This window comes from Arctopsyche grandis, chromosome 12, assembly GCF_051622035.1.
Source record: "Arctopsyche grandis isolate Sample6627 chromosome 12, ASM5162203v2, whole genome shotgun sequence".
NCBI lineage: Eukaryota > Metazoa > Arthropoda > Insecta > Trichoptera > Hydropsychidae > Arctopsyche > Arctopsyche grandis.
Window position 1 is genome coordinate 4,133,202 of NC_135366.1, and position 21,928 is coordinate 4,155,129.

Below are 21,928 nucleotides of genomic sequence, written 5' to 3' on the forward strand. Positions count from 1 at the left end.
ACATAATATATTCAAAATACTACTACTAATCAAGTTTGACTGTTTGAAAATACTATAATTCATAATGAGGAGTTAAGTTGGATCGGGTGTGCAATTAATTCTGCAATTATACCACTATCATATGTTTATGCACATTTCAGCTGCAATCGATTAAAGCGTCGCTGAGTGCCGGAGGTCGGGGGAGCGGAGGAGGCGGCCGGGGTGGTGGCAATCATCGGACCGGTCCACCTCATCAGAGGTTTCCCCCGCTGCAGGCGAACCAACAACCGTTCTGGCAGCAGCAAGGATCTTCTCAACAGAGAGAGTGAGTGTGCACGTTCAACGGTGTGCCAGTTGTTTGGAGCATATTGTGAACTCGGAACGCCGATATTAGTTTTAATTTTGAATAATATGATCATAAGCATTTTAGGTCAAATAATTGACATGTCCGGTAGTAAAGAAGAAGAAATAAAGAGACGTATGATACTAAGGATGGGGTGCTACTTTAGTGTGCGGTCTACCTTCACATATCTACTTTAGTATGCGATCTACCTTCACGTGTTTACTTTAATATGCGGTCTCACTGTCTCAGTTCTCGCGTGTCACAGTGAGACTGAATAATTTTTTTTTATGACAACACATACCAGGAAGGCATTACAGGCAACCCCAATGCGCCTTCCTGGCCAATTACAAATATTGCAGCATTTTTTATTCATTATATAAGTAACTGAAAAACTCGCAAATCAATGAGACATCTATCAAATCGTACACAAACTTATTTATTGCACATTAATCAAACACAAATTATTGGTGACATATTGTATATATATAGAAAGGATTTTGGCCAATGTTTACCGGGAACCGTTTCAACAATGAAATCAGAGAAAATTGGCAAACTCTGATAGGAAACGATCAACTTGGAGTCACAAATCCAGGTCTAACCTGCAGCATACTCTGAAAAATTCATTTTCACTCGAGGCCCGGCCCTGGGATCGAACCCGGCACCTCACGACGCTAAGCAGAAGCTTAACAACCGAGCTATGCTGCTGGCTAATACAGACCCAAATAACCTAATCTTAAACGAATAGGGCCAACTCCACCTTAACCTAACCTAACCTGACCTTTGAATAAATAGGCGTTGGCTGCTAAGATATGTTTTTTTTTGTGAAAGTATTGATGAAATAAAACTTAAAAAAAAAACATATCTTAGCAGCCAACATCTATTTATTTAAGGGTCAGGTTAGGTTAGGTTAAGTTAGGGTTGGCCCTATTTATTTAAGATTAGGTTGTTAGGGTCGGTATTTTCGTCGCTGCTGACTATATTTTGATAGAAATGCTTCGACAACATTATGGGTCGTTGCTACGATACATATAAAAAAACCTAACCTAACCTGACCTTTAAATACATAGGTGTTGGCTGCTAAGATATGTTTTTTTTTTTTGAAAATATTGATGAAATAAAACTTAAAAAAAATATATCTTAGCAGCAAACACCTATTTATTTAAGGGTTAGGTTATGTTAGGTTAGGGTTGGCCCTATTCTTTAATGATTGGATTGTTAGGGTCGGTATTTTCGTCGCTGCTGACGATATTTTGATAGAAATGCTTCGACAACATTGTGGGACCGTTGCTACGATACATATAAAAAAAAATAGTCGACTGCGATTCAAAGGTAGATCGCATGCTAAGGTAGACCGCATACCAAAGAAGCACCCTAGGATGGAGTGCATTTGGACGAATGAATATTGTTTTTAAATCAAAAATGCTACTCGATCAATGAATGTTTTGCCAGAGATGACGTAAGATGTAAAACTTGGACATTGAACGTCAAGATGCGACATAAAGTCCAATGCACTCAAAGAAGTATGGAGCGCTGTATGCTCGGCATAACGAGGAAAGACAGGAAGTGGAATATGAGAAGTATGATAATAGTAGTGGATATAGTGGATAGAGCAGTGGTTCTTAACCTGGGTTCGATCGAACCCCAGGGGTTCGGTGAGTCAGTCTCAGGGGTTCGGCGGAAGTCAAGACACACACCCGAATCATATGATTCGGGTGCCAATTAAGAAGGATTACAATTAACCCTTTGCCCGCGTCACCAAATTTAGCGAACATGCCCTGTACGCGGCTGCTTTTTTGCGGATTTTGCTATCGCGTTTTCGACTATAAATATAGGTTGTAATATTTTTTTGAATTTTACAACCTATATTTATTTTTTTTTACTACTGCCATCTATTGAATTTGGTAAAGTATACATTTAGTAATATTTTCAACCAAGTTATAAAATTTTAACACAATAGACGGCTCTTATACAGGTTAGAACTTCCAAGACATCTATGCGTGTCTCACGCGCTGAGGGCATGGTCGCTAGGACATGTATAGTAGTCGTACGCGGTGGAAAGGTTAAGAAGGGTTCGGTGAATACGCATATGAAACTGGTGGGGTTCAGTACCTCCAACAAGGTTAAGAGCCACTGGGATAGAGTGAAGAGATTGAAATGGCAATGGGCGGCCACGTGGCTAGATGAATGGACGAAAGGTGGACAAAAGGAGTGCTAGAATGGTACCCGAGAGAGTGCAAAAGAGTAAAAGGAAGACCACAGGGAAGATGGGTAGACGAAATAAGGAAAATGTGTGGAGTGAGATGGATGTGGAGAGTTGCGCAGAATATAAACGAGTGGAAGTGTGTTGGATAAGCAGTTATTGAGCGGCTCTAGATGATGATGAAGCATTTTATAGGTTTTTAGGTTAGTTAAATTGTGGCAAAATGGCTGCCAGTTCAATCTGGCTGTATCTTGATAAAATGAAAACCTAACCTATAACCTTAAACTGTTTATTCAATTGTGTTAATTCTACTTAAATATCTTAATCAAATGCAGATCTAACCTACAGTTGGATTGTTTTAAGAAGTATTCAAATCATTTGATAATTGCAATTTTTTGTATAAATTTTTTTAATTAAGCCATGTATGCATGGGTAAACGGATTATTTCGCACATCGCGATCGCACACACGACAATCGTTGCCACGAAAATCACGAATACGGAATATAACAAGCAGAATATGTAAACTAGTGGTTAGCATATGATGACAGTGGTTCAAATTCCACTGGTTTCTGCTGGGCTGACCTTGGATTTGTGACTCCAGGTCGATCGTTTCCTATCATAGTTTGCCAATTTATCTGATTTTCATTCATTGAAACGATTCCAACAAATTGGCAACCTTACCAATTTTTTCGCAAATTTTGAGTTTTCAGCAATCTCGAATTTCGCTATATTATGCTGTAAATTTACAAATCTGAACATTAATGTATTTGTAAATGTTAATTGATATGTATTTACTGAATTGTTTAAAAATATATTAGATATGTATTTATTTTGTTTAATACTTGTATCAAATGTACAATGTTTCTGGCCAGGAAGGCGCATTCCTGTTAGGCCTTCCTGGTATAGATTAAAAATGAAATAAAAATCTGGCACTCCAGTTCTCGTTAGAATAATAGTTCGGGTGGGTAGCTTTCGATTGACGGAGTTTTTGGGTGCTAGATGTGCCGTGATCGAGATTTTAGTGACGTGTGCGAGATCGATTTGTGCGGAATAATCACCGAAACGTATGTATGTATGTTAGAATAAATACTTTGGAATAAAATATACTTAGAATAAAAATGATTGGTACTTTTTGCAGAATTCTGTCCAATTTTAGTGGCAAAAATTGTTCCGAGTTCATACTGTGTTTCAGTGGAGTTAATTTATGAAGACTTGAGTTTTTTTTTATTTTTAGAAAACCCACTGGGAAAAAAGCTCAAGTTAAATTGAATAGAATTTCTTGAATTGATATTGTATTATGAAACCGTCGTCAATTGTGAAGTTTGTTTAGTCTTATTATGCGTGTTTTATTCCATTTCATTGTATTGAAGTTGATTTTATGGTCTGATGCAATCTTCACGTTTGACAACGGCTTTGATGAAGTAAATCCAAATATGGCTTTGTACATAATAACTGTTTTTGAAATTTAAAGTCATCGGATGCAAAGTTTTGGATTGCATCGTTGATTTCATGATTTGGCAAAACGTTACTCATTGCAGAGCACCGAAAGTGAGTGTCCCAAGTAGTACGGCGAAAATTGCATGTCCGAAACCCAAAATGTCCTTCGTACAAGCGAATATATTAAAAATACGCGAAAATTCCATAGGCCGAGCCAAGGTCTCCCCCGATAAAGTTACCGAGTCAAAGCCTATCCGAAAACCGTAAGATATGAATCTGGTATATACATATTTTACATCATCACTAACAAACCAGTTACTCTGACGTCATAACCATATTCATATATACGTGTCTTTCACATTTGTGAACTTACTTTCGCCGTTCGAATGTGCGAAGCTCTTCTAAATTTGATGTAATTTCAGGAACAACGACTACCAGGTGTGGAATCGAGGAAATAGAAGACTGAATGAGAAACCCGATTCAGGATTATCCCAAGTTTTAGGCGTTAACACAGGTCTACCCGACTTGAGAGGAACGAATTCACAACAGCCGTACAATGGTAGCGAATTTGTGTTAAAATTTTCAACAGTTTATACTGTATTAGTATTGGTGCGATTTAACTGCACATTGAGAAAAAATACTTGGTATCTTAAAAAAAATTTTTGTGCATTAAAAGTTTGCATTATTTTCGGTGCATTGAAACGATCATTCGAAAAAGTAGATTTTAGCATTAGAATAGATACAAAAAAGTGGCAACGTTGCACTCTTCCGCTATTGATAACTAAAGAGCGGACCCAGAGCGCGCCGTTCATTGTTCAATTGTTGTAAATGCATTGTTAAAGGTTCGCCGAACCTTTTTTTTTTGAACTCTAGCTTTGTAAATAGAGCCAAATCGCCCCGATTCCTGGAAAAAGCACGATCTCAATCCGCGCTCTATTGACAACTGTCAACTGAATACGCTGGAATTGACAACTGATTGCACAATGATGGTCACTGATGATCATGTCTGGTTGGTTGGTATTTTGGTATTCGCGACGTTGCCGCTACAGTTCATCCGTCATTTTAATGCACATTTCATCCGCTTTTTAAGTAGCAAATATTTTTTTCAATGATCGAAGCAAAGTTTCTAATGTAATCATTTAGAAATATGCACACACATTTTTTGTAATGTACGAAATTTTTTTTAAATGCACATTTATTTCATAAAATAGACGTTTAAATTGTTCCCATTCACTACTACATACATAAGAATCGCTTTTCATGATATTAAATTAAATTAATTTGTCAGTCTATATTTGAAATGAACATTATAATGGTTAATATAATACATTTTTTTATATGCATAGTGAAATGTCATTCGGTTAAATCAAAAGTAAATCACAAGAGTATTCACTATTGTATATTTCATGAAATCGGCAAATATTTTAACAATTTCATGTAAACAATATTTAACAATTCACGTAAAATGGACGTTTAAATTGTTTCCTATTAGTATTGTTTTAATTGAATTTTATTGTTTAGGAAACATGGGTGGACAAAATCAGAACCAATCTAGGCGTGGAGCGGGAAATCACGGTTATAATAATCATTACTATAGAAATAGCGAACGTGGACATCGTGGCGGTGAACCTAGAAATTACAGAGAAGGTATATTACAGGGTTGATGATTTATTTTTGATTATTTTACAGTGTTAATTGTGTTTTTTTTATTTATTTCCGTTGTAGATGACCAGCACAAGAATTACAATACCCCTGCCGACCTATCCGAAGGAGAGAATGAGGCGGTGAACGATCACGTTAGAAATAATTCGTACAAAAATAAAAGAGGTCACAATAAACATCAAGATAAGACTTAGACGGGGGTCAGCTAATGTGTTGATGTTTTAATTTTTTTTTTTTTAATAATTTAAACACTTTCATTCTGCACTTTTCTGTAGTAATTACGTGTAGACGTGAAGGGTTTAAAGTAAAGAAAAAAAAAATGGAAAAATAACTAACAAAATATACTATTAAAGTCGGGGGGATTGTCAAAGTGGAATTATGGTTTATGCTAGAATTTTTTTTTAATTGTAAAATTTATTTAGCGAACGACCAACACTCTCATGATAAACGATCTCATTTTACATTTTTTCTTTGTTATTTTGAAAGTGTGATACGCTATACTTTATTAGCCTTTATATTAAAAAACAAAATTGATTGTGATAGAAAAAATTGTGAAAAAGAGAGATATTAAAATGAAGGTAGTATTAAAATATAACTTTATATTATATTGATGTTTTTTATAAACAAAAAAAAATCATTGTAAAATATTATTTTTTCCAAGCTATTTAAAGAAACCATATAAGTGCTTTGAATTTGACGAAATTGATTTCTATTGTGTATGAATTAATTATTCTATATATTTATATTATCTTACGTATAATTTAGAGGAAAGCATTTCAGCAAAAAAACAAAAAAATAATAAAAGTACACTGTGTAAAAATGCTTACAGTCCATATAAAATGTAAATGTGTAACTATAATTGAATACGGTGCAAAGTACGCACTTGAAATGTTGACAAAAAAAAAAAAATCATCGTAGAATTTTCATATTAACGAGCGAAAGCTTATTGAATTAAATTTTTTGAGTAACTAAAAAAAAAAAAAAAAACACTAAGTAAATAGACACTAAATGATTATATATATATGGATATATAAAATTTAGAAAATGCTAGATGGTCGAACTAATAGGGTTGCAAACTTTTCCGATTACGTCAGATATTAACCTAATATAATCTTTCGAATTCCCATAAATATTTTAGTCATTTATTTATATATTGTTCTTACCTATATATTTATATATATACAATATTGACGATAAACATCGCTCGGACAGTTTGTTACGAAACAAGTAAATTATGTATTGTACGTAGTTGGCAACCCTATTGACGAATGTTTTGAAAATATTACATAGAACTCATTACGTATTAGAGATAAACAGGTAGTTGCCATAAAATCTGATTTAGAAATTATGGTTTCAACGAAAGAACCACGTATTTTGCAAATATACACTGAAAACGTGTATGAAAACATTCAATGCCGAACACTAGAGCATATTTTAAAGGTTGTGGCTATTTGAAGGTACTATATCTGCAAATTATTGGCTATTTGCAGGTATTATATCTGCGAATTATTGGCTATTTGCAGGTACTATATCTGCGACAGGCGCAAAGCCTTCTGCACATGCGCGTGAACTGTCACTGTCAGCGTGTTTACTGTTAAAATTTTGTTTTAAACCTTTTAAAATTTAGTTCGAACTCATAAAGTGACGTAGAGTAAAAAATATAATCCAAATTAGTTGATATTATTAATTGTTAGAAAATTATTATCATATACAACGTATAATACCTACATACAAGTACAAGCCGCGAACTAGCTAAATTATATAAATCTATTATAATAATGTGCGAAATTTATTTGCCTCATATATAATGAACGATTGATTAAACAAGTCTAGTATATATTAAATGTAAGAAATTATAATCGGATTATAAGCTCAAGCGCATGCGCAGAAGGCTTTAGAAAGATATAGTACCTGCAAATAGCCACAACCTCTTTAAAATTTTTTTTTTTTTTTTAACTTTATTTTGCATTAATATATTCTGAATGTTTAGATTTGCTCGTGTGATCGGCGTATATTTGACGGAAGCAATGTTTAAAATGAACCACACGAAATGTTAACAAAAAAACCGAGTAGAGAATATAAATGTGCTAAATAACTCTTGTAAAGTACACGCTTTTATACATTTTACATATATTTATATTCATATAAACAGATGATTTGAAAATATGATATTAAATAATTTTGATCGGTGTTACACACATCTACGACTTCACGTTTTTGACAGTTTTCGCAATCAATCGATATGGCTTTGTCTCGTTTTTTGATTGAAATTTGTGATAGCGGAAATATAAATTATTCAATGGGAACACGTTAATAGTCTAAATAATAAAATTGTGTGCTTAAAGCAAAAAAAAAACCAAAAAAAAAAAAAACTAATTAATACGCATTGTACGATTTGATTATTTTTTCCTCCCAAATTTTACGTCTCTAACAATGGCTTGATAATTTTTATTATTATTATTATTATTATTCTATATAATTATTGAATAGGTTAATCAAATAATGTGATCGAAATTATATGAATTTATAAAGTTTATTATAAACAACACATAAATAATCGAAATAAAGATTATTGAAAAAAAAAAGAAAACAACATACATATACAAGTTTTTTTCAATCTATGTACGCACAAATCACACTGTCGTTCAATGTAATGGATATTTCAGAAAATAAGATCTGCCGTTCGAGCGAACTCGGAAACGTATTGTAAATGTTTCCCAATAGCCATAAAGTGTCTCTGATTACGTCGACATTACCACTGGATAGTAATATTTTGACAGCGCTTACAAAACCATCTGTGTATACTACGTTGCAGGATTCCTCGTCTTCGTAAGCTTCGTAGTCGCACAAGTTTGCCGCTATCCTGATCAGACAATTTATAACGCACATGTCAGACGGAGAAAGCTTGCGAACTGTTTCAATCAATTCCGTTACGATGAATTTGAAAAAGTTCTTCGACGTGAATACTTGTTGAGAAGCGCTTTTGTCCGACAAGAGGTATATAAGCCAAAGGAGTTGGTCTGAGTTTCGGTGGCACAATATAGCCCGTTGCGTTATTTCTTCCATTTGGTGATCTCTGATACATATAATAACAAACGAAAAGTGAAACAGGCACCTGTTTTACCGCAATATTTCATATCAACAACTAGAGAAATGTTATAATAATAAAAGTGCCTCATACTCAGGGTCATCACATATTCACTACAGAAATCAAAGTTTTATTTTGATATATGTAGATTTATTTACAATTTGAGTATATGGTGGTGTTGGGTTCAGTTTCTTTTCTCAGTTGGCCGATTATTTTTTGTATTTGTCTGTCCTTGGGAACTCTTAAATTAACGTGTAATGTACTATAGTTTCAACAAAAATGTCTACAATATAAAATGAATGATGTTTATATTAGTTAAACTTAAATAATTGGTTATTAATATTGTTGCGTGGACGTGAAGAGGGGGCTTCCAAGATCGGAGAGAAAGACTCAGGAATTTTGTAGAAGTTGTTTATTGGTCTGCTCTCCAGGTCGGAATGGTTTCCAGGCCGAGAGCGCCCCATATTTATACCCGTTGGGCTCAACAACTATTGGCCGATGAGTCAGGCGATCCCATTGGCCGTTGCATACGGCTCATTCATTCGTAGAGGCCATTTTGGCGGGAACGACAAATCAGTTGATCTGCGCTAGTAAACCATCGGTCCACTCACCTAATCTCTACGTTACAATATAATTGAGTATTCGGCGCCACCAAGAGAAATGTTTGTAAATTTATTTGAAAATAATTTTTACATTTCTCTGGTGCCACCCCTGAAATTTTATGTAGAATGCGGGCGATCGCCATGACACTTTTAAAAAACTGTCAAACTACGATGTTAATTGAATAATATGTTACTTAAATGATCAATTTACTTATGAAAATGTATCCCGTGTTGTTTATTGTGTGTTTTTGAATGCATTGTGCAATTTTTAACGATGCACTTGCCCATCTTGCGAGTAATATAAACAAACAGAGAAGTTTTTATCGGACATATGTCGAGCACCAAGCGTCAAATACGACTGATGCTAAAATTATTTAGGAATGTCTGTGGACATTCCTCACTTGACAACAATATAACGCCTGAAGCCACTTCTATTATTATAACATTTCTCTATCAACAACTCATACTTACGTTAATAGACCACAATTCGAATACACTAAATGACTGAGCGCATAAGCAGCACCGTCTACGGTCTTACTCTCGTAGCTATCATCGAGCAGCGGTATAATATTATCTAGCAACCCTTGAGCTTCAAGTAACTTGGCTATTTTGGAATCACTCACCGATAGGTTGCCTAAACTCCACGTACACAATTCCTGAAAGTGACAAAACATTGCAATCAACAATCGTCAACATTCGCCAATCATAAATTGAATCCCGGCTTACCATTAAGTGTCTGTTTTGACTCTGCAGGTATGTGATGAGGTAAGTGCCACAATTTTTAGCCAAGTATAGACAACTCTTCGTCGGACCGAGTGCAAGGTTGCATATACAACCAGTAGCTATGAGTTGCTTGCGTGCGTCGATACCTGTGAATTTATTGAATAGATTTGCAAATATTTAATATATATATATATATATATAAAACTTACTGCTTCTTCGGTACATACCTGTCAGCTCTTTGATAAGACCCTGCACTGCTCCGTGGATTTTGAAGAACGACGATATGTGGTCTTCGTGCTCGCTGAGTGCATACATGAGTATCAATAGTTCGTCTACACTGATTGAACCTTTAGATTTTAATTTTGTTGCAATTTTTGTGACGGTCTCCACTGAATACTTTCTGCAAGGGTGAAATGATATGGTAAGGATAAGTGTGTAAAATCAATCTAAGCTGAATCAGGGATTTAACAAAGATACTTAAGAAGGTGTCCAGCTGAGAGTAAAATGATCTTATTAAAAGCTCAAACTTATGTTTAATTCTAAGAGGTCTTGGAATCTTTTTACGCAGTGTGAATCCACATACTACAGAAGAGGTTATGTTTTTGGTATAGTAGGTAGGATATATTTATTAAGGTTATTTACAAGTTTGAAGTGTATCCAAGTCCTCGTCTGGAACTGTTGATGACATCAGATCGCTGTTGACGACGACTGGTTTCCAATTGCTGCTTCTCTCGAGCCCTCAATTCTCCGAGCGCACTATTATTCGACATGTCAAACCGCTTGTTTTGACGTTTGACGTTTGAAATCGAACGTTTGTGACATTTGAAGAAATAACACAATATTTAACGGGCATATTCACATATATTTTATTGTTGTGCATTTGATATAAATATGATTTTTTTTAACGAATTTTCTATATTTTACGGTGTTCAATTTATTTTATATGCATTTAAAATATTGTCAAGCTTTTATAAAGACTCGCTGTATAGAAAGTCTAAAAAATTATCAAAATTCGTTTATTTGTATATTTTGGATGTGTGCATAAAAATCGTATAAAAGCCTTGATATTTTGATACGCTTCCATGACATCAAAACAAAAACAAATTTATTTATTTACAAATATACCAGGAAGGCTTAACAGGTAAACCCCAAATGCGCCTTCCTGGTCCACATAATTATTACATAGATACATGTAAATCTAAAAAATATCTGACATCTATGGTCAGATATTACAAACATCGTATTAATACGATAAATAACAATGAACAACTTTCATGTAACAATACGAATTTTTATATTCGATAAACAACCACAGAGACATCTATAGTGAGCAATATGGCGAAACCTAAGATATAACAATAACTAAAGGTTCGCAACAGACAATTGGGAAGGAAACGCCAATTTTTACAGGAATCGTTTCAATGAAAAATTGAATTCAATTGAATCAGAAAAATTGGCAAATTCTGATAAGAAACGATCGACCTTGACAAAACAAGGTCTGGCCAATAGCGAGACTTAGCGGGAATCGAACTCGTAACATCAAGTACGAAATAATTCAACATTCACCACTAGACCACGCTGCTGGTTGCAAATAAAGGCAATAGAAAAAAGAAAAGCTGAAGCATTCGAAATATAGCGCTAAAATGAATGTAGAGAATTTCTTTGATGGTAAATTGGACTGAAAAATAGGTCCTGCAAGAAATGAAGATAAAAAGGCAGTCCATTCTCTGCCCATGTAAAGTGTCCAAGGTTAGTCTGGGAGGACTTAGAATGGTGATGGTCGGGATAAAGGGGAAACGAGAAAGAGGGATATTCTCAATACGATGAATTTGTTATTTTTTTTTATTATTATATATTGTACAAATATTATATTGATCAATACAATAAAAAAGATTGATTCTTCATTTAAATAGAATTCATGTAAAAAAATCATTAAAAGTTAGATTTGAATCACTTTATGAATAATAACGTTAGTGGCAGCAGTTTATACATTTACTTTCAACCTTAAAATTTATGTGGCTAATTGTTATGAATTCTCCTCTGACCTTTCTAGAATGAAAATTAAATGCTTACATTAATTGTGCATATGTTATTTACGACCCTATTTGCGTGTATTTTATCTGGTTCATTTTGCTATTTTACAACAAGTAGTTAGTCTTCGCGTGATGTCGCTTCCCTTTTTAAATTCGATAGTGAATTGCGTCATTCGCGAGTGTTGTCTTGAGTGATGACACTATCATGAGTGATTTTGATAATAATTTTTCCCTTTACATACGTGTAAATAAAGCGTCTATTTTCAAAACAAAATCTATTTCATTATCTAAGTGTCAAGTCCAACATACGGCTATTTGGGGTGCGGTTTTCTTTGTTTTTTTTCCTAACCAAACCAAACTCAGAGTTATCTCTTTACCCTGTCGTGCCACTATTTGAGTGACAACACACCAAATCGCACAAGAGAGGGGCTTTATTTCGGTTTTTGGCGAAATGCGATTATATCCAGCTGTCGGCGGCAAATCGATATGGCTAACAAGTCGAATATTAAAACCGTATTCTCTTTTCGTGAGCGTAAATCGAGTGCGAATAATAAATAATGCCTTTCGCTTGCTTTTTTGCGAAAGACAGAAAACGATGAAGCTGAAAATGACAGGGAATATTTCGCAGATCGCGCCATTTGTCGACATTGATCTTTTTCACGCGCGATTTACTTCACTTTCATTAGGACCACCGTACACGCACAAATTTCGAACGAATTAATGTTTCATAATTAGATTGGAACGAATTGTTGATGTAGTCTGCAAAAAGGGTACAACCCACGTGTACAAACAGTAGAACGGACATTAATTTTACTCAAGTTTCATCTAGTTATTGTTCTATAATGTTAGCATTAACTTCTTTGTCGAATGTATATATGTCTTTACTCACATTTTTAGCAAATAGTCAATTCCTCGTACGCCTCGTCTCAAAATTTTATCCAATTTATATTTTGTCTTCAAAGTAATTTAAAGCACACTCTTCCACGAAGCACAGTCGATTTTAGTAAATTTGACTCTAATATGCTTAAAATCATTTGAAATTTTGATAATAATTCAAATTTAATACAATTTTCATGTAAAAAGCTTTTAATCTATACATAATTGTACTATATATGTACATTAATAAAGAGGAATAATAATAGCTTCAATTTTCTGTTTGCATTTATTATTCAATTTAAATTTATTTATTTATTTATACAAGTATACACCCATTTTTATTTACACGACATACGTATATGGTCAACATTATTCAAGGTCAATTACAAACATCGATCATCAAACATTACAATCATCATAGAGACATCTATGGACAATTTTTGCAGCATTTTTTAATATCAACAAATTATCCGATTTTTATTTTATTTTATTTCAAAGAAAATGAACACTTAACTTTACAGATCTAGTGCACTAAACAGATACAATACAATCAATATATGTACATAAGCATTTTATACAATGCGAATTCATACAAACATCCACAGTGACATCTATGGAGAAATTTTTGCAGCACTTTATAATCAAATTGTCAAACCTCAAGACGCTGAATAATTTGAGGTTAGCAAGAGAGATAGGAAAGGAGAAATCAATTTGACTGGAATCGTATCAATGAAAATCAGAAAAATTGGCAAACTCTGATAAGAAACGATCGACCTGGAGTTACAAACCAAGGTCTGGCCAGCAGCGGGACTCTAGTGGGACTCGAACGGGGAAATGTTATAATAACACTGTTCGACACGAAAAATGTTTCAGAGACGGGATATGACTTTTCTTATATAATAGATCTATGTCCAGTGAACACGAATCTGGTAATAAAGAGTGTTGATTGGCTCGAGATTCGGAGATATATGTGTTTTTTAAATCGCGCGATTTTTCTATATCTTGGTGTTGTTCGGTCGATTTCTCAAAATCTGTTAATTTCTGTTCAAAATGAATATTGGAACCTACAGTCGGGTATTTTATCTTTCATTTGTAGTACTTTTCAGCTTTCAAATCTCTCCAAGTAGTCGTCCAGTTCAAATCAAAAGTCAAAATTACGTATTTTCACTTGGGATTTTTTCCCACTGTTAATACTATATTATATTGAGTATTTTCTATTGAAACATGTTTATTAGGATAGTGTTCTGGCCAAACTATTTTTTGATTTCGTTTAAAAGGGTTAATTGGATGTGTGGTGAATTTTAAACCGGTTAATTTGCGAGCAAAAATTTCGTATTACTAATAAATTGTGTCAATATTACGTGGTACGTCTCCATAACTACGCTACAACGCACGGAATACAACCAGATACATATAAAAATGTATCCCATGTTGTTTATTGTGTGTTTTTTAATGCATTGTGCAATTTTTTATGATCCTTGCCCATCTTGCGAGTAATATAAACGAACAGAGAAGTTTTTATCGGACATACGTCGAGCACCAAGCATCAAATATGTCTGATGCTAAAATTATTTAGGAATGTCTGTGGACAATCGTCATTTGACAACAATATAATGCTTAAAGCCACTTCTATTATTATAACATTCCTCTGGACTTGAACTCGTAACCACCCTCCTCGAAAGTATAATTTATTTATTTATAGTTTTGGACTATTGTGGCATTACAGAAAGAACTTAATGCGCCACAATGGCCTTCATTTGAAAAAGAGAAGAAAACAAAAATAAAATAAAGTAAAATACATAAAATAAAAAGAAAAAAGCAAAAGCAGAAAAACATGATAAAAAAATAGTAAAAGAAAAAAAAAAAAAAAAAAACGAAAAATAGTGCATAAAAATGAACATAAGGTGAAAAAATCAAATAAAATAATAAATAAAATCCTCAAATCCTATTCTTAGTTTCACATTGAATATAAAGTGTGTATAATATTTAACCACTAGTCCACGCCACTGGTTGTAAATTAAAATTTTGCCAGAAAAAGGAGAGGTTTGCCAATTTGTTGGAACTCAAATGTTGATCATTTGTCGACATTGATCCTCATATTGATCATATAATAGTTGTTGGAACAAATGAAATTAGATAAATTGGCAAACTCTGAAAGGAGATGATCGACCTTGGAATCACAGTTTCAAGGTCTGGCCAGCAACAAAGCCAGGGATATAATCCGTGACCACACAATCGACAACATCACATGCTAACCACTAATGTACATACATATGTATGTTGCTGGTAAAATTAAAAGGTGTAAAATCCGTTTTTTGAATATCTTCTAAGTAGAAATTTCTATACATGGTTGGTTTAAACATATTTTTACTGTGTTTTTTTAATAATTAGTTAGGTTTCATGATGAAGTTTCACATCTGTCGCATTTCTCGTTATATTACAGTCGGTTTCACGAATCCTTGCCTCTACTGTCGGTCGCTTTACACGAAATTTAAATTATTCACACGAGAACAAACAACGTATCAAGTCGGTGAAACTTCGCAGTGTATAAACAACATTCTGAAATGTACATAAACCCGACGAAAGTTTCTATTGCAAAATTTAAAGTTCGCAATTGGATATGAAGAAACTCGTCATCAGACACAAAAAACAACCAGTTCGTATGTACATATGTATTTTTAATGGTGCATTTCTAGTTTGCCACATGCAAAGTGCAGTCTGGAATGCGAATTTTGTCTCCGCTTTTATTTATTGTTACCATTATTTTAAGTACAGCTCTGAGAAAAGATGTCTCACGCATCTCGAAACTCGTATATGTATTTTAGTTGTACGTGTGTCCAATTTTTTTCTATATTTTATCTGTGAACTTAAATATTCATAAACATATGAATATTTTTTAATCTAAAAGACAACTCCTTATTTGATCGTAAAGCCACATGGAACGATAAATAAGAAAAAAATATTTCTATTATGGTCGACCCGCTATGGCCAATTACATTTCGTTTCAGTTTCGTATTGCATTTTGGTCAATAAATACAACATTTTTAGTGCGTATAGTGGTCGGTAGAGTTTGACTTTTATTTTTTGTTAGTTTTGAGTTGGTGTTTTGTATTTTTAAATATTTAAATTAATACAATTTTAATATAAAATATGTAAGTCGTTGATATTATAAATTTATATATGGAATACGTATATATTTTATATTAATGGATATTTATATTTTTTAAACGAGTAATTGTCAACGTCGTGTTGTAGACAGAAAAAATTTACAGTAATATTATTTAACACTTTGCATTGAATTACATATGTTGCAATAATATTATATAATTAAATACGAAATAATATAAAAAAACAAAGAACTCATTTTACTTTAGTCAATTAGTCTTTTTAATGTTACAAAACATTTCACGAATGCTACAGCATGCTCGGCAAGTCTCACGCTTCATTGGATCGACTATTTTAATAGTATTTAAGTAGAGAATATACCGTTTATTTAATAGTATTTAAGTTTATTTAATAGTAATATCCATTTATATGTAGTTTCTATGTAGAATATATTTATTTAAGAATAATATACACTTATTAAAATTAAATAGTTAGTGAAATTCCTTTCGGTTGAATCATTCCGATCTAATTAATAGTTACATTATTTTATTTTATTTTTTATTCAATCAATCAATGTACAATATTTACACTTGTCATTACGTCTTTAGATCAAGAAACGCACCAAATTATATATTAATATATAATTATTACATATTTATGAATTATACATGACATCTATGGTTGACAAACATTGCAAAGTGCATTGCAAACATCGCATACAATACGAACAATAAACATTTATACAACAATACAATTTTTTATTCGATAATCATCCCGAGAGACATATAAGGAGATAAACCCGTCGAACCTTGAGATATAACAAAATAATTCAAGATTTGCGAGAGAAATAGGGAAGGAAAGCCAATTTTGCAGGAACCGTTTCAATGAAAATCAGAAAAGTTGGCAAACTCTGATATGAAACAACCTACTTGGTTACAAATCAAGGTCTGGCCAGCATCAACCAGTGGGATTCGAACCCGTAACCACACTGTTCATAGCAAGATATGCCAACCACTAGTCCATACTGCTGGTTATATATTATATATCGGAAAAGTCTATTTATAACATGTTTTCCATCAAAAGTGCCTTTATATTTAAATGTGGCGGGGGTGGAAAACTACTTGTCTATTTTAAAAGGACGTTGCACCTTTGTAAATATTGAGAACAACTTTTCAGACATTTTTAAACTGCATCATTTTTTATTCATATAACGCATAACACATATGTATATTTAAATACGGGTACGGGCAAATAAAAAGAATGCCCCTCTCTAAAATAGCTCACACGACATATTCGGTTTTCGCCCGGCAAATCAAACGTCAAATGGGTTGCCAGTAACAAAAATAAATACCGACTTACAACCTAATCTTAAATGAATAGGGCCAACCCTAATCTAACCTAACCTAACCTAACCCGTAAATTTTATATTTATATTTTTATTTTACATATATACCAGGAAGGCCTTACAGGTAAATCCCAATGCGCCTTCCTGGCCAATTACAAATACAAATGCAGCATTTTTATTATAAGTCGTTGAATTGCGAGACACTGAAAAAACTCGCAAATTAACGAGACATCTATGAATTGTACATAAATTTTTATTGTACATCAATCAAATTTCAAATAATGGTGACATAGTAGGTAGGAAGGATTTTTAGCCAATTTTTTTTTCCGGGAACCGTTTCAACAATGAAATCAGAGAAAATTGGCAAACTCTGATAGGAAACGATCAACCTGGAGTCACAAGTCCAGGTCTGACCAACAGCATACTCTGAAAAATTCATTTTCATTCAGGGATTGAACCCGGCACCTTCTTGACGGTAAGCAGAAGCTTAACGTCCGAGCTATGCTGCTGGCTGCATAAATAAGCGTTGGCTGCTAAGATATTACGATTAGGTACCCAGTGAAAATGTAACTGGTTATGATTTCACTGAAACGTCAAATTTTATTTTTGTTACTGGCAACCCGTTTGACGTTTGATTTGCCGGGCAAACGCGGATTCTGTCGTGCGAGCTATTTTAGATAAGTTAATTTGACATTTGTCGTGTAATTTATTTTACAGCCGTGCCAAAAATATCCGTTTAAATACAAACAACAACAAAAAAACAATAGAACTGTCATGCATTCGGTAAGAAGTGACGGCCATTTTGTTTATTTAATAAAAACATAAAATGGACTTTCATTTGCTCGTCTATTTTTTTATTTTTCAATGCGGACACTTTTCTGAGCGCGATTTCATCGTGTTCGCATTTCTGTGCGGTTTTATCCGAGCACAGAATTTTTTATTATAAAAACAACGTCAAAGGAAGTATGCAAAGGTAAAACAAAACAATACCTTTATTTATAGTATACATTTTGAATATATCTATCTGCCTGTTGAATACATTATGTATTATATATAAGGGAACGTTTCTGCCGTATCTTTACAGACGACCATCAAATGTCGTCAATGCGGCCATTTCTGTCCGAATTGCACACATGTCGACGATAATGGTCAAAAGCGTACATTCAGAGGGGGAAAGCGAGCCGGAAATCGTTCGAAAAATAAAAGCAAAAGTGGAAATTCCAGCACTATATCTCTGAATAGGCACCTGGGTACCTCTAGGTCGCGTATTTTTACATCGTTAAACGAGACACCGTGCTCTATGTGGACATTAGAGCCAGGGTCCGAAAGCTTTTTACGTTTAGCGTCGCTTTCCAGCGGTCGTAAAGAGAGAATAATCCTCTCCTCCTCCCCCTCCCCCATTTGGTAACTTTTTCCACCCGTCGGTAAACGGGAGTGTAGCCGTTAAGGGGATTAACCCTTTGCGTGCGTTTTCAAGTGACCGTGCGCTACAGAGCTCGCTTCTCACGTTTTACCCTATTTTTCGAGTGATAAATGACCGTGTTGACGACTCTTGAGGATATTTCCTTTCGTCACAGCTGTAGACGAGTCTTTCGGAATAAAATTCTAATGTTATTAAACAGTCGATACGCAGCGAAAAGCTATTAATTGCTTTGTTTCGGGTATAAAAGGTTTTACAACTTCAAATGTTGATTATCCACTTATTGCAATGTAGCTAGTTTTGAAATGAAATCCAAAAGCTTAAGAGGGCTGGACAGCAGCGCCTTGTCCATACAAACGTACTATACTTCTCCCTTCCTCAATTATGGCACTAGAGAAATTATTTTTTAATATGCTATGGATATCCACCATTGGGGTGCATCTATCGTTTTATTTTTTTGATTAATTATTTTTTATAGGAGCTAGGAGCCGCCAAACATCTATAAAATCGCCTCTTTTTTACACCCACGAAACGAGTCCAGCGTGCTTGTTTAACGGTCGATTTAAAAAAAAATACGCCGATAGATGCACAGAAATTATCTTTCTCAAACCGATGATGAAATTTTTTTAAAAATTGGTCCAGTTTTGGAGGAGAAAATAGTAGAATACGAAACCTCGATTTTGTCAATTTAAAAACGTTTTATCTGGTCGAAGCGCAACTGTCGCATTCACTCAATATATATATTGATATATATTGTCGCATTCACTCAATATATATATACACTCAATATATATATCGAAGAAAGGAACGGTAACAAAATTAAGGTTTCGGTGTACAGCCCTCTTAAGCTTTGATACTTGAAATAAATCTATCTACATATGTGTGTATATATTTATATACATATATAAAAATTAATGTCTGTGTGTCTGTGTGTCTCGAATAGACTCCTAAACCACAGAACCGATTACGATGGAATTTTTAGTATTTGTTGTATGCATATCTGGGAAGATTACTGTGAAAAAATAAACGGGAAAAATGGGAACGAGTGTCATTGCAACGCAATAATTTCAAATGTGTTGCGTTTTTCCGACAAATGGGAAAGGGAAAGAGAACGGGAACAGGAACTGCATACGTTATTGTGGCATTGCAACGCATATCGGGTTCAGCTAGTATATACAATACATATATAATTGAATGACTCTGTCTGTCTGTCTCGTATAGGCTCCTAAACCACTCAATCGATTACGATGGAACTTTCAGGATTTGTTGTATGCATGTTCGGAAAGAATACTGTGAAAAAAATATCTTAATAATAATATTCGTAATTGCGATTTTATCGACGCAAAAGTATGAAGCGCCATTGTTTAGTCAAGAAAATGTGTTTCTTGGTAACCACGTTACCAGTTGGTTTATGACGACACGCCATTGAAGTGACGTTAGTAGAGCTCCAACCATTACTTGAAACGGGAACGGGAACGGGAATTGCATGCCTTATTCTGGCATTGCAACGCATGCCGGGTTCATGGGTGTATCTGTAGAATGCTGCTGGTCAGACCTGGATATTTGTGACTCCAGATCGATCGTTTCCTATCAGAGTTTGCCAATTTTCTTTGATTTCATTGTTGAAACAGTTCCCGGTTAAAAATTGGCTAATGACCATCCTACCTACTATGTCACCACTATTTGAGATTGATTAATGTACAATAAAATTTATGTACAATTCATAGATGTCTCGTTAATTTGCAAGTTTTTCAGTGTCTCGTAATTCAGCGACTTGTTTGTAATAATTGGCCAGGAGGGCGCATTGGGGTTACCTGTAAGGCCTTCCTGGTATATATGTAAAAAATCGGTCTCCGTGACGAGCCAGAATGTTAAATTACAGAAAACGCAAATATCGGAAGGCAAAGATCGAAAATCGAAAGATCTTACATAAGTCGAAAGATCAAAAAAAGGGTGCATGGTAAACGGTACGTACTCACTTAATTTGCGCGAGCAGGATACAACAGGAACAAGAGGAACAGGCTTTTCCTCCCGTAATAATGTGCGCGCGCAGAATACGGGAGAAAAAGCTTGTTCCTCTTGTTCCTGTTGTACCCTGCTCGCGCAAATGCAAAAAAGTGAGTATGTACCGTTTACCATGCACCCTTTTTTTTTGATCTTTCGACTTAAGATCTTTCGATTTTCGATCTTTGCCTTCCGATATTTGTGTTTTATGTAATTTAACATTCTGTCTCGTCACGTAGACCCGTAAAAAATAAATATTTATTTATTTTATTTTATTTTATTTTATTGTCACAAATCAATACACACTCGCCATTACAGATTTGCTCCAATGCGACGGGTGTTCGTTAATGAAATACATAAACAATCAGAAATCAGAAATACAGTAATACATACATATACAATCAGAATATATAGAATATAACAATTAATCAGAAATAATAATCATAGTGACATCTATGGATTTCAGATTACTGTGTATAATAAATACAAATTATACACAGGCAGATTTTTGTGACAACAAGATTAGATTTAATACCAATTTTCAGGAACCGTTTCAGCAATGATCAGATAAAATTGGCAAACTCTGATAGAGAAACGATCGATTTGGAGTCACAAAACCCCCAAATCTAACCAGCAGTGGCGAGGACACGAACCTATGACCTCAGTGATGCTAAATATATACGCTATCACTAAGCCAAACTGCTGGCTTATGTAGCCTGGGCATAGCCGAGCACCAAAATCTTATCAATACAAGCGCATGAATCATATCACCGATTTCAATATGTACAATAATAGCATAATATTGATTCACGAAAGCGAATCGTCTGGCGGTCTCACGATCTCGACCCTCGATAAAAAAAATGCGCCGCGTCATTCAATCATATGTATGTATTATCTAACCGGCCATGTGCACATACATGCACAAATATGGAGCGACGGTCGCGAAAATAAAACGGTGGCCGATTGTTGACGGTCGGTGCATCCAAGTGCATACAAGGAGAGCATTGTGTCGATGCGATGGAAATATTGGTGAACGCATACCGATGCAGAATACGATGTCTAGAATTAAAACCGATCTATCCCAGGAACGATCGATCGACAATGCATATA

At 34.2% G+C, this 21,928-nt stretch overlaps 2 protein-coding genes across 26 annotated transcripts in view; one reads left to right on the forward strand and one right to left on the reverse strand.

The window, feature by feature from the left end:
* LOC143919974 (uncharacterized) overlaps positions 1–6,592 on the forward strand; it is a 25,699-nt gene extending 19,107 nt beyond the window's left edge. For 12 of the 24 annotated variants that reach the window (XM_077442616.1, XM_077442621.1, XM_077442615.1 and 9 more), the window contains 4 exons: positions 141–304; positions 4,383–4,519; positions 5,482–5,607; positions 5,686–6,518. In XM_077442616.1, coding sequence (XP_077298742.1) covers positions 141–304; positions 4,383–4,519; positions 5,482–5,607; positions 5,686–5,816 — 558 coding nt within the window. In that variant the 3' untranslated portion in view covers positions 5,817–6,518. Of the gene's footprint in view, positions 1–140; positions 305–4,061; positions 4,224–4,382; positions 4,520–5,481; positions 5,608–5,685 lie in introns of all 24 variants that reach the window. The other 12 variants (XM_077442610.1, XM_077442601.1, XM_077442605.1 and 9 more) reach the window with 2 other exon arrangements.
* On the reverse strand, positions 5,351–10,869 carry LOC143919982 (transmembrane and coiled-coil domain-containing protein 6). Of its 2 annotated transcripts, XM_077442631.1 has the most exons (6): positions 10,678–10,846; positions 10,263–10,435; positions 10,039–10,181; positions 9,784–9,968; positions 8,221–8,698; positions 5,351–5,589 (listed from the first exon to the last, which is right to left on the reverse strand). In XM_077442631.1, exons 1-5 carry the CDS (start codon positions 10,803–10,805, stop codon positions 8,236–8,238), a joined length of 1,092 nt encoding a protein of 363 aa, XP_077298757.1. In that variant the 5' UTR covers positions 10,806–10,846; the 3' UTR covers positions 5,351–5,589; positions 8,221–8,235. The 2 variants fall into 2 exon arrangements, with proteins under 2 accessions (XP_077298757.1, XP_077298756.1); XM_077442630.1 differs by lacking the exon at positions 5,351–5,589 and having other exon boundaries at positions 8,137–8,698; positions 10,678–10,869.
* Positions 10,870–21,928: the final 11,059 nt, after the last annotated feature.